Here is a 17,960-nt window from a genome sequence, read left to right on the forward strand (position 1 = left end):
GACAGCCTAGATAACTGAGAAAATGATTGGGCCTGAATCTGAGTTATGATATGAAATGGAGACCCTCCCTATCCAGGAAATGGTGTAACTACACATAACACAAAGTTCAGCAAAGGCTCTCCTAAGCACAATTCCCACCTGCCCCTGTAGGAGTCCAGGATGATGATGATGAGGAGCCATGAGTCTAGGAGGACCCCCAGATTACACACTGGGTCTGTCTGGTGTAGTGCATCCTCATCCAAGACCAAAGATTATAAATTCCTGCATGGAGTGGGTTCTACCCATCTTACCAAGGTTCAGATGAAGTATGTTATTTCCCATCCAAGCTCCCACAGCCTCCAAGGCTTGCTTTTGAAAAGCATTAAGCATTAAAAAAAAAACACACACACACACAATGCTGGTTTTATTTTATTTTGTTTGCACAAAACATTTCTTAGGAACAATCCTACCATTTCATGTATGATGTCAAGCCTGAATCTGATCAGGGTGTGGGATTGTTTATATCCTTGGTTACTCTAACATGAATTCAGTTTGACACAGTTTGGAACTGAAGGGGGGAGAGCTGAGGAGGATGGAGTCTTCAGCCAAAACAACATAGCTAGCCAATGAGTCAGGTGCATTCCAACAGCTGGCTGGCTAGACAAGGAGGAGAGAAGTCACCAAGCAACCAGCTCTCTTCTCAGTTGGAGAATGTGACAGATTGTTTTGGAAAATTGAGAAACTCTTACTTATACTGGGGTGGAAAGCGCAAACACTTTCAGTACTGGCTTTCCACCAGTTTGTGGCAAAATGATGTATCTAAATAAATTTGTTCTTTGAGGAAATGGAATGCGGAGTTCAATTTGTGATGGGTGCATTACTTGGAACCTGACATATGACAGAAAAAGCTGCAATCTCACAGCATCATAAAACAGATTAGCAGAGACTTCCTGTGGCTCCGCTGGTCATTGAGGACAGTCTTTTTAGACTACCAGCCCTGGATCGCGTAGAGCCACTAAGAGAGCAAAAATCAGCTGTCTAGAAGCTTGGAAACCTTTCCCTCAGGTGAAGAGGGAAAGGTGAGCGATCGGGTGGAGGTAGAGCTCCCCCCAAAGCTCCAGGAATGATCCTGGAGGCTTGAAGGGAAGAGCTCCCTTGGTAGCCCAAAGAGCTCCGGATCCAGGACGCCTCTGTCTTTTTTTGGCAGAGCAAAACGCTGCATCCACATCTGCGATCAATAATGAGTTTAAATGGATTTTTGACTTAACCAGACAGAGCAATGTCAGGAGGCAAGGTAGATATAAGTACCAGACATCAACCCCCTGTGTGGATTTTGTTCGAGAAGAAAGGAAATGGCGTCTGAATATAAAGGGTGTGAAAGTGAAAGACAAAGAGGTGCTTATTAACATTGTTACCGTTTGTAACTTTGCTTAAACTTGCTGGATTATACGTTTAAATGAAGAAACTATAAAGTGAAAGCTGGAAGGATTATACAACCTACCTAATTTATCTTAAATACTGTGTTTATGGAAAGACGTTGACTTTGTTTCAAATTATAAAATTAAAGTAAGATGGCTTCTGTACAAATACAGCCTGCTGTTTTCAAGGAAGTTGGAGCACCGTTAGTTCAACTATATGAATTACAAGAGGAGCTGAAGGAATTTCTGAAGGCTTAAATTTCTGTTCGGGATAAAAAAATTAAGGAAATTGAGGAGAAAATACTGAAAATTAAAGACTTTGTTGCAGCTGAGGATGAAGAGATACGAGAAGAAATGCTGGCAGCATTTAAGACTTTGGTTGAATACACAAAACAATTGGGTGAAAAAGTGGAAGAGATGGATCAAGTTAATTAGAACTTAAAAAGCAAAATAGAGGTGTTTTAGACCAAGGCAGAGAATATAAAGCAGTTGGATGATAGAGTTGAAGAAATTAATCAAGTTAATTTGGACTTAAAAAATAAAATAGACGTGCTCCAGATTAAGGCGGAGAGAGCAGAAGAATAGTGGATTCTATTGCAATACAGAGTTATGGAATTTGCATGGAGAATAAGAGGTTTGAAAGAAAATAAATGAGAGGACTTGAAAAAGATTTTTGCAGAGGCTTTTGCACAGCTGATCGGACAGAAACCAGTGGACTTTGAAATCCAAATTGAAAAAATTTACCGTGTTAATTCATGGGTTGCAAAGCAGAGACATTTGCCAAGAGATGTAGTAATTTATTTTACATCTAGGAAGATTAGGAATTTATTTATTTATTTATTTATTTATTTATTTATTTATTTATTTATTTATTTTATTAAATTTCTATACCGCCCTTCTCCCAAAGGACTCAGGGCAGTTTACAGCCAAATATAAAACACTATTCATAATAAAAATTAAAAACACTATAAAAATCTAATTAAATTTTGGCTCACATTAAAACTATTAAAAACGATAATAAAATCCCAATTAAAAACCATAACACAATTAGGCCAACCCTGCGCGATGAAACAAGGGGGTCTTGAGCTCGTGTCGGAAGGCCCGGAGGTCGGGGAGTGATTGTAACCCCGGAGGAAGCTCATTCCAGAGGGTAGGAGCTCCCACAGAGAAAGCTCCCCCCCTCGGGGTCGGCAGGCGACAATGTTTGACTGACGGCACCGTAAGGAGACCCTCCCTGTGGGAGTGCACAGGTCACTGAGAGGCTATCGGTGGCAGCAGGCAGTCCCATAAATAACCTGGTCCTAAGCCATGGAGCGCTTTGAAGGTGGTCACCAGCACTTTGAATTGCACCTGGAAGTCCACTGGCAACCAGTGCAGCCTGCGCAGGAGAGGTGTTATATGGGAGCCACTCGTGGCTCCCTCTATCACCCGCGCAGCCGCATTCTGGACCAGTTGGAGCCTCCGGGTGCCCTTCAAGGGGAGCCCCATGTAGAGAGCATTACAGTAGTCCAGGTGGGAAGTGACGAGAGCATGAGTGACCGTGCACAAGGAGTCTGGGTCTATGAAGGGGTGCAACTGGTGGATCAGGCGTACCTGATAAAAGGCTCCCCTGGCAACGGCCGTCATATGATCTTCTAACGACAGCCGGGCATCCAGGAGAACACCCAAGTTGCAAACCCTCTCCATAGGGGCCAGTGACTCAATGGAACCAGCTGGCTGTACCAGGACGCCGGCATCCACAGCCACTCAGTCTTGAAGGGATTGAGTCGGAGCCCGTTCCTCCCATCCAGACCGCATGGCCTCTAGACACTGGGACATCACTTCAATGGCTTCATTGGGGTGGTCAGGGTTGGAGATGTACAGCTAAGTATCATCAACGTACTGGTGATACTGCACCCCAAAACCACGGATGATCTCACCCAGCGGCTTCATATAGATGTTGAACAGGAGAGGCAAGAGAATTGACCCCTGCGGCACCCCACACGTGAGGCGCCTCGCGGTCGACCTCTGCTCCCCCGCCAACACCGTCTGCGACCGATCAGCGAGATAGGAGGAGAACCACCAAAAAACGGTGCCCTCCACTCCCAATCTCTCCAATCGTCGCAGCAGGATACCATGGTCGATGGTATCAAAAGCCGCTGAGAGGTCTAATAGGACCAGGACAGAGGAACAGCCCCTATCCTGAGCCCTCCAGAGATCATCCACCAACGCGACCAAAGCTGTCTCCGTGCTGTACCCAGGTCGGAAGCTGGACTGGAATGGGTCTAAACAGACAGTTTCATCCAGGTACTGAGGGAGCTGACGTGCAACCACACTCTCAACAACCTTCTCCAAAAAGCGAAGGTTGGAGACCGGACGGTAATTTGATAAAACAGCTGGATCCAGGGAAGGCTTCTTGAGGAAGGGCCTCACCACCGCCTCCTTCAAGGTGGACGGGAAGACACCCTCCCTCAAAGAAGCATTTACAATTCCCAGAAACCAGCCTCGTGTAACCTCCTGTGTGGCCAGTACCAACCAGGAGGGACACGGGTCCAATAAACATGTGGTCGCATTCAGCCTCCCTAGTAGCCTGTCCATGTCCTCGAGAGTCACAGGATCAAACTCATCCCAGGTAACATCACCAAGAGTATCCCCCGTCATCCCACCTGAACCCACCCCATCAGAGTCCAGCCCGCCCCAAATCTGAATGATTTTATCTTGCAGATATTGTCCAAAGTCCTCAGCACGACCCTGCAAGGGTCCTCCCACGCCCCCTGATGAAGTAGGGAGCGGGTCACCCTAAACAGGGAGGCTGGGCGATTATCTGCAATAAGATGCAATAAGAGTGGAAAAATACTCACATTTTGCCACTCTTATCGCCACCAGATAGGTCTGAATATAAGACCTAACTAGTGTTCGGTCAGGTTAAGAACGGCTAGCCTTCCAATAACTCTCTAGGCGTCTTTTCCGGTGCTTCATCTCTCTCAGCTCCTCGGAATACCAAGGGGTTGGTCGAGATCGGTACTGGGTCAGAGGCCGCAAAGGCACGACTCGGTCCAAAGCCCCAGTCACCGACCTTTCCCAGGTGGTGACTAGTTCTTCCGCCGAGCCATGAGCCAGATCCTCAGGAAGTGGCCCAAGCTCCATCAGAAACCTCTCCGGGTCCATCAGGCGCCTGGGACAGAACCAACGGATCAGTTCCGTCTCCCTGTGGTGCGGGTTGGCTGTTCTGAAGTCGAGTCGAAGGAGTGAATGATCAAACCATGACAGGGGGTTAATAACTAAGTCCCCTAATTCTAGATCATTCCGCCACAAGTTTCACAAGTTTCTTATAAAAATTTTATAAGAAAATTTTATTTTCTTATAAAAATAAAATTCAAATATTAGGACAAGAGGTATTGGTACTGAAAGAAATTCCTCCTAAAATGTTAAGAAATAGAAAAGAATATGCCTTTTTGGTGGATCAGCTTAGAAATCTCCAGATACAGTATAGATGGAATGTACTAGCTGGATTAAAAGTAAACTATAAGGGAGGGAGATATTGTCTTAATACAGTTTTTAAAGCGAGAGATTTTTATACTAAAGTATTGAAGGTTGGAAGTTGGGCATTGTTAGAAGTTAAGAGGAAAGGAGAGGTGGGAATGCTTAAAAAGAGGGAAAAGGAAGCAAAGGAAATACAACCTAAAATTGGGGCTGTAAATTTGGGAGAAGAAACAGAAAGCCGTAGGGAAGGATCAAAGTATGATTGTAACTACTAAACAGCAAGGAGTAAAGAAGTAATATTTTCAAATGAAAAGACTTTCCTTTCATGGGATAGGGTAAATTATAAGAGATATTTCTGAATAGAAAAAGTAGAAAGAAGTTATGGATTGTATGATAAATGGGGTGTAAATTGTTTAGAAAGTTATGGCATGGGGAATATGGGGAAGAATATGAGGTAAATGTTAAATTCATATAAGGAAATATGATGTTTATTATTAAGTATGATGGAGATATAAATATAATGGATTATAAGGTATACTGAGGAATAATTTTTGATATTACAACATTGGAAGATGGAATATTGTTTATTACAGAAGTTTGGACTTTAAATTTAATGGACTTAGATGAGAAGGTAGAATTATCACCATATTTGAAAGATTATTTTTGAAAGATATATATAATGGAGATTGAAATAACAAAATATTAAATAGCTTTTAAATGAATAGAAGGTAATTGTATTAGTATTAATATTTTCCTTTTTCTTCTTTTTTTATGGAAAAGGGGAGTTGAGGTTCAAGAAGAGGGATAGGAGTTTATGTTAATTAGCATATTTTAGTTTATGATTGTTAGATCCAATACCCTGTATTTGCCCTGGGAAATCGGGGGGGAGGGATGGGGAAGGAGGGAGGAGGGAGGGGAAGGGTTAGGGTGGGGGGGAGGGGGGATGTATGGGGGAAAAAATCTTGTAAAACTTTTTCAATTTTAAAAAAAAACAGATTAGCAGAGTCAACCAGAAGCTTATATTAATTGTGACTGAATAGCTTGGTGCTAGTTTCTGATCCTTTAAACCAGGGGTAAAATCTAAAAAATTTCCCTACTGGTTCTGTGGGCATGGCTTAATTGGTGGGCGTGGCTTGGTGGTCAGGTGACCAGGTGGGCATGGCCAATAACAATAAATAATAAAAATAATAAATAAAGTACACAAAACAATAAGAGGTACCAAAAACCAACTTTCACACTTTACACACACACACCACAACTGACTCACACAAAAAGTAAAAGCAGCTGCACCTCACCCAAAATGGCCCCTGCAGCAAGCAGGAACTTCACACAGCCCCAAAAAGCCCCAAAACCAACTTTCACACTTCACGCACACACACAACATAACACAAGTGACTCATACACACATACAAAATGCCACATACAGCTTTGTGAGATTTTGTGTGTTTGTGTAGTTAGAGTGAAATACTACAGAAACACACCAAATCTCAGAAAGCTGCACAATTATTTTATTTTATTATTTTATTTTATTTATATTTTTAGATAAAAGCAGCTAAATTTAAAACTTCCTTAACTTTAAAACTTCCTTAACTTTAAATTGCTATGTCTAAAAAAAAAAAAAACTAAAAAAACCCAATTAACTATTTTTTTAAAGCTTCCCCCCCTTACTTACCCAATTCAAAGGAAAAGGCAGGCAGATTCAGTTGCTAGGTGATGCAATTGATTACAGCAGCCGAAGCAAGGCCGAAATAGCGAGCCAGACTGAAAGAAGCAGGAAGCTGCCAAATAGGCAAGTGGGGACCGGGTTATTTATTTATTTATTTATTATTTAAATTTCTATACCGCCCTTCTCCCCAAGGACTCAGGGCAGTTTACAGCCAAAATACGACAGTCAATATAAAAGTTAAAACCAATTTAAAAGCAAAAATTCAAAGTTGGCTGGACCATTTAAAACCAATAAAAACCCCATTTAAAACCATTAGGCCAGTCCTGTGCGATGAAACAGAAATGTTTTCAGCTCGCGTCGAAAGGTCCGGAGATCAGGGAGTTGGCGAATACCTGGTGGTAGCTCATTCCAGAGGGTTGGTGCCCCCACAGAGAAGGCCCTCCTGCTGGGAGTCACCAGCCGACATTGTCTGGCTGACAGCACCCAGAGGAGACCCTCCCTATGGGAGCACACTGGTCGATGGGAGGCTGCCGGTTGCAGCAGGTGGTCCCGTAAATAACCCGGTCCTATGCCATGGAGCGTTTTAAAGGTGGTAACTAACACCTTGAATTGCACCCGAAAGACCACCGGAAGCCAGTGCAGCCTGCACAGGAGGGATGTTATATGGGAGCAACGAGTTGCTCCCTCTATCACCCGTGCGGCCGCATTCTGAACCAGTTGGAGTCTTCATGTTGAGTGGACATGGGCAGGGGGGAGGGATTTTTGCTACCGGTTCTCCGAACAACCCACCCCCATCGCTACCAGATCGCGTGATTCGGTCCAAACCGGGAGCATTTCACCCCTGCTTTAAGCCCAGAAAACCTATAGAACAATACTATATAAATCTAATTCTGCTGACTGCCAGCACTTCAATTCTCACCAGCTCAAGGTTGACTTAGCCTTCCTCCTTCCAAAGTTGGTAAAATGAAGACTCAGTTTGTTGGGGGTAATATGCTGATCCTGTAAACCACTTAGAGAGGCCTGTAAAGCACTGTGAAGTGGTATATAAGTCTTAGTGCTATTCTTATTGCTATTTTAAAACAAGTTTACCCATTTATTTGATTTTAAAACAAATACACTGTATTAACAGAATTGAATTTATGAAATCAGGATATTAAATCAAAGTGAAGTTTTGTGAAAGAAACTACATGGAACCAATAAATATATAATATGTTATTTGAGTTTCACATATTGCATGTCTGCAAATATGTTATTGAAACAACAAAGGGACTGTTTAAATAAATATGGTATTTTTCAAAATTATTTTACTATATATTATAGAAATAAGATAGGATTATAAATAAAAAGTTGGTGACAACCCACATCACATGCAGACTATTTTAACCAAATATAAATTAACAAGCTCTTGCTGATTACTTTTGGTGAATAACATCAGTTTGCCTACAAAATATTTGAATTAAATAAAAATGAAAAATACATAATTGATTATAAGATCAGAACATGTGCTAATAGTAAAAAAAAAACTGATAAGAAAAGACAGAATGTAAATATATAGGGAACCACCACCATGTCTGCTAAAGCTAATGGCAATGTTCTGACTGAAGAACTCAGCCAAAGCAAGCATGGCTGAGATGATCCAATCTCTTAATGCAAAACTTTATTGAGTGCATCATATCGGCAAAGACGAGGGTAAAACCAGTTCTAACTATTTCTCACACAAACCCATATAGCTAAAGTTCAGGTCTTCCCTCCCCGCCATTAGACCAGGTCATATTGTCCAATGGAGACTTCTGGTATTGTTGTGAGAAAGTACTTTTGGCTCTGGTAAACAACTGCTGAAACATCCTTGGTTACCATGGCTGGATCTTGATGTCTGGAGCTTAGTTCTATTTTTTTCCTTCCCTCCTGCCATAGTTCGTTGGCAAGCTGAGAAGTGATAATAGTTGCAAAGCAAAAACTCTATTTGAAGCTTGACAGCTAAATTACATTTAAGTTCATTTTGATTGGCCTTTTGAAGGAAATGTTCTCTTGAACTGAACTATAGGATAGACTAGAGGTGAACACTCTCTAGCCAAACTGGAATATTTTATTTACAAATATCAGTCAATTTGAGCTTGCCTATAGTTTAATCTCCTATTCTGTATCAATCATTAAATAGAAGGAACATGCAAACGGTAAGTAATGATTGAGAATCTGATGATCCTTGTTATTTGTCATTGATATCTAAAATATAATGAAATGAAGAGGGCAGAGATTTTTGAACCAAGGTTCCTTCCTTCCTTCCTTCCTTCCTTCCTTCCTTCTTTCCTTCCTTCCTTCCTTCCTTCCTTCTTTCCTTCCTTCCTTCCTTTTGCCCATCTGTTAAGCCTGTTCTGGAATTATCAACTTTTCATCTTTATTGCTCCAATTCATCCTAGAATATTGAAATGTTTTGAAGGCCAATTTTACATTTCCTTAATTTCTTCCATGTTGATGTGTGTAGTTATTTGTAGAGATTTTATTAATATTTCTAGTGATAGTAATACCTAAATATACCTAAATAATAAGAAGAGAGCCGTGAAAATATTTGCAGATCCCTCGCATCCTGGACATAAACTGTTTCAACTCCTACCCTCAAAACGACGCTATAGAGCACTGCACACCAGAACAACTAGACACAAGAACAGTTTTTTCCCGAAGGCCATCACTCTGCTAAACAAATAATTCCCTCAACACTGTCAGACTATTTACTGAATCTGCACTACTATTAATCGTTTCATAGTTTCCATCACCAATCTCTTTCCACTTATGACTGTATGACTATAACTTGTTGCTGGCAATCCTTATGATTTATATTGATATATTGATCATCAATTGTGTTGTAAATGTTGTACCTTGATGAACGTATCTTTTCTTTTATGTACACTGAGAGCATATGCACCAAGACAAATTCCTTGTGTGTCCAATCACACTTGGCCAATAAAATTCTATTCTATTCTATTCTATTCTAAAGATTTATGTACTATAGCAATCCCTAAAGCTATGGAGATTTCCTTTTAAGTGTTCAAGATAGTAAGAAAAAAATCAGATGTGATGTATAAAAATTAACTGATAGTCCTGACACCTCTGCAAATTAATCTAACTTCTTAATATAGTGGCTGAATAAGAAGCATTTAAGTCAAAATTATAGCACTGCAAATAGATTTAAAAGATACATCTTATTTCCCATTTTGTCCCAAAATCTGATTTTATATATAAATACTATTGTGAACTCTGCTAGGTGCCTCTTGAAATTGTGATGGAATCTGAATCACAAGTGTTAAGTCTTATCATGCTTTAATTGGTCCATAAATATTTTAATTATCTTATGAAAACCAGCCACAAATTTGAATTTAATTAATATTCCTTTTAAATACTGTATTTCCAGAGAATGAAAAGCTTTGAAGATATCAATTATGTTAATATGATTCATATAAAACTATGTTGTTATTATTGCTTGTTATCCATGCAATAAATTATGTATTGTTTTTAAAACATTTAAAGAAAAACACAGAATAGTTTAAAAATGAATTATATACTATATGTCTAATGTACTAATTAATGTAATATTTTATTTCTATATATTCATGTTATATTCTTGCCCTTGCTTTAATAACTTGTCTCCCTATTCCATTGATAAAAGACTGAACTTGAATAAGGTTATGGTATTCATAGCTCCTTATTTTGAACTACTATAACAAACTTTCTTTGTATTCATCTGTAAAGAACATTCACTAATGAAAGGCAAACACAAGATAATATATCAAACAGGATTTTGCACACTGTACCAAAAGGGACATCGTTAAACCAACATAAAAGTCCAGTCAACAGATTTGGCATATCCAAATGATAAAAGTGGAGAGCACACTGCAGTAAGGCCTCTACAGAATGGTCCTTAGTGCAATAGTATACAATATTCACATGGATAATTTGCAAACACAAAATAGGGGACACCAAGTTTTTTGTGATCCCTTCAGTCCAGATTAGATTTATGGAAGGAGATGGAAAGATTAGGTTACTGTCATTACTATCCTATGGTGACATTAGATTATGACACATGAAGCCAGATGAGAAAAATATTATTTAAGATTAAATTTATGCAAATACTACATTAATTATGATAATACTATTGCTTAGAAAGCCAGAAAAATATTTTAATAACTATCACTTTGTTTTCTTTCTCATTTAATAGTAAACAGGAAACATTGACAACGACTGATAAAGACATTTGGATTAATCCCAGAATCTCAGGTAGAAAGTCTCAATCAATTCAGCCTTCTGTAGTTTGTGTTATAATTTTTTTAAAGTAACAAAGCATCTAGATGAATATTATTCAATAATTCAATTCCTTTAGATTCATCCATCCCTGAAATTGTTTACTCACATGTGGATAATGAAAATAAATACAGAAAAGAAAATGAAGAAGAAAAAAATGCTGACTGTAATGAAGATGACAAAGAAAATGAGAAAGAATTGGAATTGCTGGTAAATTTTCAGAATCTTTTACAGCTAACCCAACCTTTCTGTGTTAATAGCTTAATGCAGGGGGAGTGGGAGGGGATGGTTTTGCATGAGGGGCAGCTTCACTCATGCAGCCCAGTTGTGAATAGGCCATGGCCCAGTTGTAGGGTGCGGCTCACAGGCTGGGGACCCGTTTTACAGAAAAATCTCAAGAAAAAAACTGCTATGACTTTAAAATACTCTAAAATCCTTTTCAGCTGCATGTCAAAATGCCAGAAGGTGGAATCAAACAGCATTCTCTATTCTTTTATTTTCGAAAATAAACAAATATTTTTCCTGTTGCAAACAATGCAAATGTATTTAGACCAACCAATTGGTTGATCAAAACTTTCCTGACAAGACATGAGAAAGCTAGTGGAGTTTTCTTCAGTAGAATGAAAAATAATTCTTCAGATTATTATTCTCTCTCCTCCTAGCCTACCTCACTAGCTTCTTATTGACTTACCTCTGGACATTTTTTTGTGGATATTTTGAAGATGGATACAACTTCTTATTGAGTTTTGTAACTATAAAAATTCAAAAACTTGTGATAAAAAAATCATCAGGGATTTGATATTGGATATCCCAGACAGACAATTAAGTGTATCAACTCAAATTATATATTCTGATATGTTTCCTCAACAACCAAAGGATTGCAATCTTCTTATTGAAGAAGGTTGAGGGATAGTAGGTCATAGTGCATGAATTGTACACAGGCTTGACATTTTTGGGGGGTTACTACATACTACATAATTTGCTAATACTATGTTACTATCAAAGTTTTAATTATATATTTGGTATAATTAAAGGATGTAGGATGTTTTGAAACATTTTATTTTGTTATCTTTCATTTAACAACTTATTTCTCTTTTATCACAGGATATAAGGGACAATTTGAAAACAATAGAAGAATAACTTAAAATCTTATTTTTCTGATTTCTATTATTGCATTTTTTTCACTTTTTTTTTAGTTTTTCAGTTAGGGAGCCATACATAGATTATAACTAATGACTACTCAACAGTGATTGTAGGCTCATAAAAGAGTGAAGCAATGATGTTGCAAGTGAATCTTTTTAAGCATTTGATAATTAGATAATTGCATAAAATAATTTTTAATGTGGTACTTGATGTATAGATTGATTTTAAAAATTGCTTCTTGTCCAAAAGTTTTGATTCTGAAGAGAATAATAGTAGGGAAAAATAAGTTATTGTTTTTAAACTCAAAAATTGCACCTGACCACAGATACCACCTTTCAGATATAAAACACACATTCCCAATATTGACTAAATCTCACTGATTTTATAAAGAAATCTATTCATATTAAACATTATTTTTAAGTTCAATGCAACTTATATTTCATGAATGTGATTGGATTAACCTACATTTTATGAGAAGAAAAAATGGGATAGTTATATACACAAGTAAATAAGCAGGAAATATAATGGTGCTTATGAGTGAAAATATAAAATCTGAAACACACAAAAGGACATGCTAAACATTAGTACCACACAGCCATTTTGGGTAGAGAATAAGACAATTCTTCAGACAAAAGCCCAAAGTTACCTTAGCTCTAACTTTAGGAGAGTTTAAAGTTGTCATTCAGGAGCTTTTACTGCCTGAATAATCAGCATCGAAATATTTTATTTTTTATTAACAAGAGAGAAGCTATTCATTCTCCAATACAAGATTTAAGTATAAAGATTTTTTAAAAACCTATATACCTGGTCAAAGCTCAGTCCAATCATTTTATGTGCTGCATAATAAATTAAACAATAGAGGTCTATAATAAATGGAAATGCAACCAAATCTTTGAAACCCATAGGCAATGGCTCACACGACAGCTCGGAAGTTGACAAGTAACATCAGCCTTATGTGAGAAGGGGAAATTGTAAGATTTGCATATAATTATTGAAATCATGCAAATGTCAGTTATAAGGAGGGAGATGGGGGGAAAAGAAACAGGCATCTCACCATTAAATCCTGACAGTTGGCATCACTGAAAAGCTCAGATACATTTGAGGACTAGTTGGCAGAGGGTCATTAAAACAGAATTTGCAGAAACATTAGTTCCTTCACTTTTCTTTGAGTGACGTTTTACTATTAATAGTTTGCAGAGGCTTTGCAGAAAACATATTAATAAGAGACATTGTAATAGGGATATCTGCAGCAAGTGTAATAAGGGAGTATCCCAGTTGCTACCTTCTAATTGATAGGTATAGAACCATCCGTCTATGCATTTGAAAGCAAGGGAACAATGCCATAAGGAGCAAATACTATTGAATAATATAATTTAATATTGGGGTGATATTGAAGAAACATCTTTGTGGCCTTTCCTAACTTAGAGTTTCTGCAGTTTCTGACTAAAACATTCCTGTCTGAGGGGTCTTGGGAGAATAAAATAAACATAATCCTTATAGTATTTGTCACTGTGCAAATGTGTCTATATTTTACTGGACACTCCTATACATTCTTTAGCTTTGATGTTTTGTGTCACTGCACTCACTTTAAAATAAAGCATGCCTAGAATGGAATGTGCTCTCTGAATGAATGTGCTCTTGTATAGAATTTTCTCTTCAGGATTCATTTCTCTGAAACATACTTGAAGCTTACTGAACTCATAAATAAAGAGGCTAAGATGGGGACAGACATAAAGAAGAAAAGTGTCTCTTATGTTTGTTTGTTGCCCTTTGTGGCTGTGCATGCACATGTGCTTTAAATGCAATATTGATTTTGTAAACAGCTTGGAAGCATGCTTTCTGAAAATGGGTTTTATTGGAAAAAAGCTCTTCCTTGAATTGGACCCCTTTTCATGCATGTGTGTATGAGTGTGGGCATATAGTCTATTCACATACACATTCATACATATTTTCACTCTTATTCTATTGTTTCAGCTAAGTCAGCACTTGACTAGAAGCAGAAGTTCTTCGACGAATGAAAGGAATTCCTATGCAACTGAGCCAGTTAGATTTCCAGATGAACTACAACAACTGGGGGACAAACTAGAGTCTGGCTTGATTAGACAACCTCTACCTAGAAGCTATTCAACAGAACATGCTTTACAAGACAAAGAACTGCAGAAGAATCAAACATGTTCCATTGGAAATGATAGGCAATTATTATTCCCAGAAAAATACAGGGAGGTTGACTCACTGAACAAAAGTGCACAGTCCATAGAGGGTTTGAATCCAAATGAAACCTATTCCTCACTAGAATATTGGTCTGAAATAAAGAAAAACCAGACTGCCTATATTCCAGATATTGTCTCAAGCAATTGCAGAATGCATCAAGCATATGTTCCAAGTGATGAATTTAGGAATGTTCCAGGAAATAAAACAAAAGAGACATTATTCATAGGTGAGGCTGATTATAACTTCAAAAAAGCAAGGGAGGCAATTTCCTTAGAAGATGTTGAAGCAGGGAAGTTAAAAGAAAATGCATTGAAAAGAGAGTATAAAAATATTAAGACAGTTCAGGAACAACTTAAGCAGGAAATAGCTTTTCAAATTCCAGAATTAAATTCAGAAAACTTCGTCAGACATGAATCCCAAAGAGAAAAAGTTGAAAGCAAAAACCAATTATGTGTAAACAGAAGTTTAAATAGTGATGCCATAACTAGTGCTGATATCACAGAAAATTATTTGGTAAGCTCTCATTCAGAAAACATTGTAGAAGAAGAATATAAGTTTGAATATAATGTTGATAAGGAGAAAGAAATCATGCTGAGAATTTTAGAGAACTCCCCAGAAAAACAAATATCTCTTATCAACAGTTATAGAAAACATGTTTTATATGATAATTATGAAATCAACAGGCTAGCTCAAAGGGAAAAAGTAATGACTTCCAGTGTCCCAGATGAAATAAAAGAAGAGCAAATGTCAAAATCAATAGGGATTCCATATTTAAGTGACAATGGAAATTCAGATAAAAATAAAACAGAAAGCAAAAGTTGCATTATAAATGAGTCAAATCATGACTCAAAAAAAGAAGAAATTAGAATCCATGAGAAAGTTCATAATACACTTTGGGAGAGTCAATCCCATGTTGTACCACCAGTTGATGAAAATATATTTATGCAATCTATATTAATAAATACAAAGGAAATGTCTGGTAGCAGAAACAACTTAGCAAAAAGGAAGTACAGTCAGAGTGATAATTCAGCAAACAGAAATATTTCTGAGATAGAACCTGACACAGTTATTCTTAAAGATCAGAGTACCTGGGATAGATTGATGATTCAAAGGTGGAATGGTTCAGAAAATCCGTTGGCAGAAAGGCAAAGTGAAGCAAATAAAAGCGTGCAGATGAAGGAACTAACAGGAGTGGAAGCCATGAGGGGTATTAATGACAATACAAGATGTTTGAAAGTAAGTCCCACAGGTGAACTATTTACCTGCCAAGATGCACTAAGGTATGAGGAGACTTCAGTCACTAAGCATGATAGTACAGGAGAGGCAGAAGCAGTTACAGCTGCTTATATAATTAAAATGACATCAGAAAGTATTCCTGAAAAAATGTCTGCTGGTGAAAAAGCAGTAATTGTTAAGCTACCCCAAGAGACTGCATTAAGTGACAGGCCCACAGAGATAAAGGAAATGGTATTTGATATACATGAAGGAAGAAATGATGGGTCACATTATCCTCTTTGTCAATGCAATAGAGAGGGTGTATTATGTGACACCAAATTTGGAATATCTGCTTCAGGTATTAATAATGTGCCCACATATGAAACAGTACATATGGAAATGATTTTAACCTATGCAATAAATGAAATGCTTGCCAAAGCAGAACATAATTCTGTAAATAATTCACCATCAACTGAAATATTTTGTCCTTTTTCAGCAGAAGGAAAAATTGTTTCTGAACAAGGTGTACATTGTGAAGTACCATTGAAACATTCAGAACTTTCTTCACAAGGCTTACACAATAAAGAAGCTGAAGAAGGAAGCATCTGGAATTCATTTTCTCACATAGGTCCCACAACTGAACCAAAAATATGCCATTTGGATGAAAAATTAGTGGGAAGCTGTTATAAAAACTACTCAGTGATATCTCCCAAAGGCTTTGTAGGCCCTCATGTTGCTGAAGAGATGTTGCCTCCATCCACAGATGCTTCAACTGAAATTGCAGCTCAGTCTGGATGTAACTTTAACCCAAAAGATGAAATAACTCATGTTATTCTAAATATCACTAAAACTCAAGAATTTCCTCCTAGTGAGAATAGAGAAGGAAACATAGGCCAGTTTTCCCATCAAAAAGAGTTCAGTCCAGGAAAACAAATAAGGCCCACAATTTTAATTAGGGAACCAGCTGAAAAAACAGAAAAGACAAGCTTAGATTCGGAAGGTTTAATAACTGAAAAGAAAATGAATATTGTCAGACGTGATAAGCAGGCTTTTTTTGGTCATACAGGAGTTTCTGGCCAGCAAAATGAAGCTTATAATTCACCTGCTGAGTGTCTTGTGTTAAAGCATATTGCTTACAAGATACTTTATTTCCTTTTGTTCATTGTATTTTGTGTAACATTGTATCATTATGATTTAATTGTCTGCTTTGCACTCTACTTATTTTCATTGTGCTGGTTATATTGTGATGGTAGGAGAAACAAAAACTCCATCAAAAAGGAATAGTAATATATCTGCATGTTCCAAAGAGTAACAATGTCTACTTTTAAAACCAAAATAAGACTCCTTTCCTCTTTTCAAATATTGCTTAAAAAGAATGCACACGGAATGCATATGTACTGTATATGCAGACATTCTATACAGGACCATTCTGTTTTGAACATTAAGTATCTACATGAATCAAAAGTTCTGCAGCATATCAACTTATATTAAATCTAGTTGCTGTCATTATGAAGGTGTGATGCTTCAATCTGTTCTGGTCTGATAATATTTATTTTGAAGTATAGTCTCATTTTCTGTGAATTTAAAAATATGAATATATTTAGCAATATAAATTAAATACTTAATTTTTTTAAAAGAAAGAACATGCCAACAGAACCTATTAATGCAAGTTAAAGTTAAAAACTGAAGAATTAAAAACCACAAGGAATGTACTTCAGTTGCTAAATCTATTAAATCTATTATCCATCTTCCTCAATCTAGTTCCTTCCAGATACACTGGACTTACAAATTCTTAGCTAATATGACCAAAAGCTGGCTAGAAATACGAAGTACCAAGTTGGGAAACATTGATCCATTGCTCTAATTTGTGGGTGGGTGGAAGAACTCTGATACATCTGCTTTTTTTCAAGGTAATGAGTTATATCGTGAATAACATTAATAACACACTGTCAGCTATAGAATGCAAAGTAATTATGATGTATGTATAAAAAAATATAAAGTTAAGCAAGAAAACCAGGCTCCCATTCTTATCACAGAATTAATACAGACTGATACACACTAAAGGATAAAAACTGGAGCCTCACTGTTTTCATTTGTTTGTATTTTTATAAATGAAGACTGTGTGATTTTCTTTTCTTTTCTTCCACATTATTTCAGTTAGTTGTTTTGAATCATATTATTTGGACTATGTTATATAGAAAAAGCAAACCTGATGAACATTGAATAATACTAATAAAGTTTGACTGTCTTGGTTGTATGTGAATATTTCAAATTCCCAAATGAACATAATAAAGTATAACAATTGTGCTCTGTCCTATACAGCTATGGAAGATTAATTTTGATTAATACTGACAGTTTGGACCTCCCAGCTATAATTAATAAAGAATTTTCATAGCTCTCATTCACTTTTTTAAAATTAATTTCTAATTACCGTATTTTTCGGAGTATAAGACACATCGGAGTATAAGACGCACCTTACTTTTTGGGGAGGAAAATAAGAAAAAAGCTGATTGACAGGTGGATTGGCCTCCCGGAATACCAACCAGAGGTGAATTTTAGCAACAGGTTCCTTG

The 17,960-nt window shown here is 37.3% G+C and overlaps 1 protein-coding gene across 4 annotated transcripts in view; it reads left to right on the forward strand.

The window, feature by feature from the left end:
* Positions 1–17,640, forward strand: part of PPP1R3A (protein phosphatase 1 regulatory subunit 3A) — a 44,488-nt gene extending 26,848 nt beyond the window's left edge. For 2 of the 4 annotated variants that reach the window (XM_058190717.1, XM_058190718.1), the window contains 3 exons: positions 10,736–10,794; positions 10,898–11,028; positions 13,936–17,640. In XM_058190717.1, coding sequence (XP_058046700.1) covers positions 10,736–10,794; positions 10,898–11,028; positions 13,936–16,671 — 2,926 coding nt within the window. In that variant the 3' untranslated portion in view covers positions 16,672–17,640. The remainder of the gene's footprint in view (positions 1–10,735; positions 10,795–10,897; positions 11,029–13,935) is intronic. The other 2 variants (XM_058190719.1, XM_058190720.1) reach the window with 2 other exon arrangements.
* The last annotated feature ends 320 nt before the right edge of the window (positions 17,641–17,960 follow it).

This window comes from Ahaetulla prasina, chromosome 7 (genome assembly GCF_028640845.1).
Source record: "Ahaetulla prasina isolate Xishuangbanna chromosome 7, ASM2864084v1, whole genome shotgun sequence".
NCBI lineage: Eukaryota > Metazoa > Chordata > Lepidosauria > Squamata > Colubridae > Ahaetulla > Ahaetulla prasina.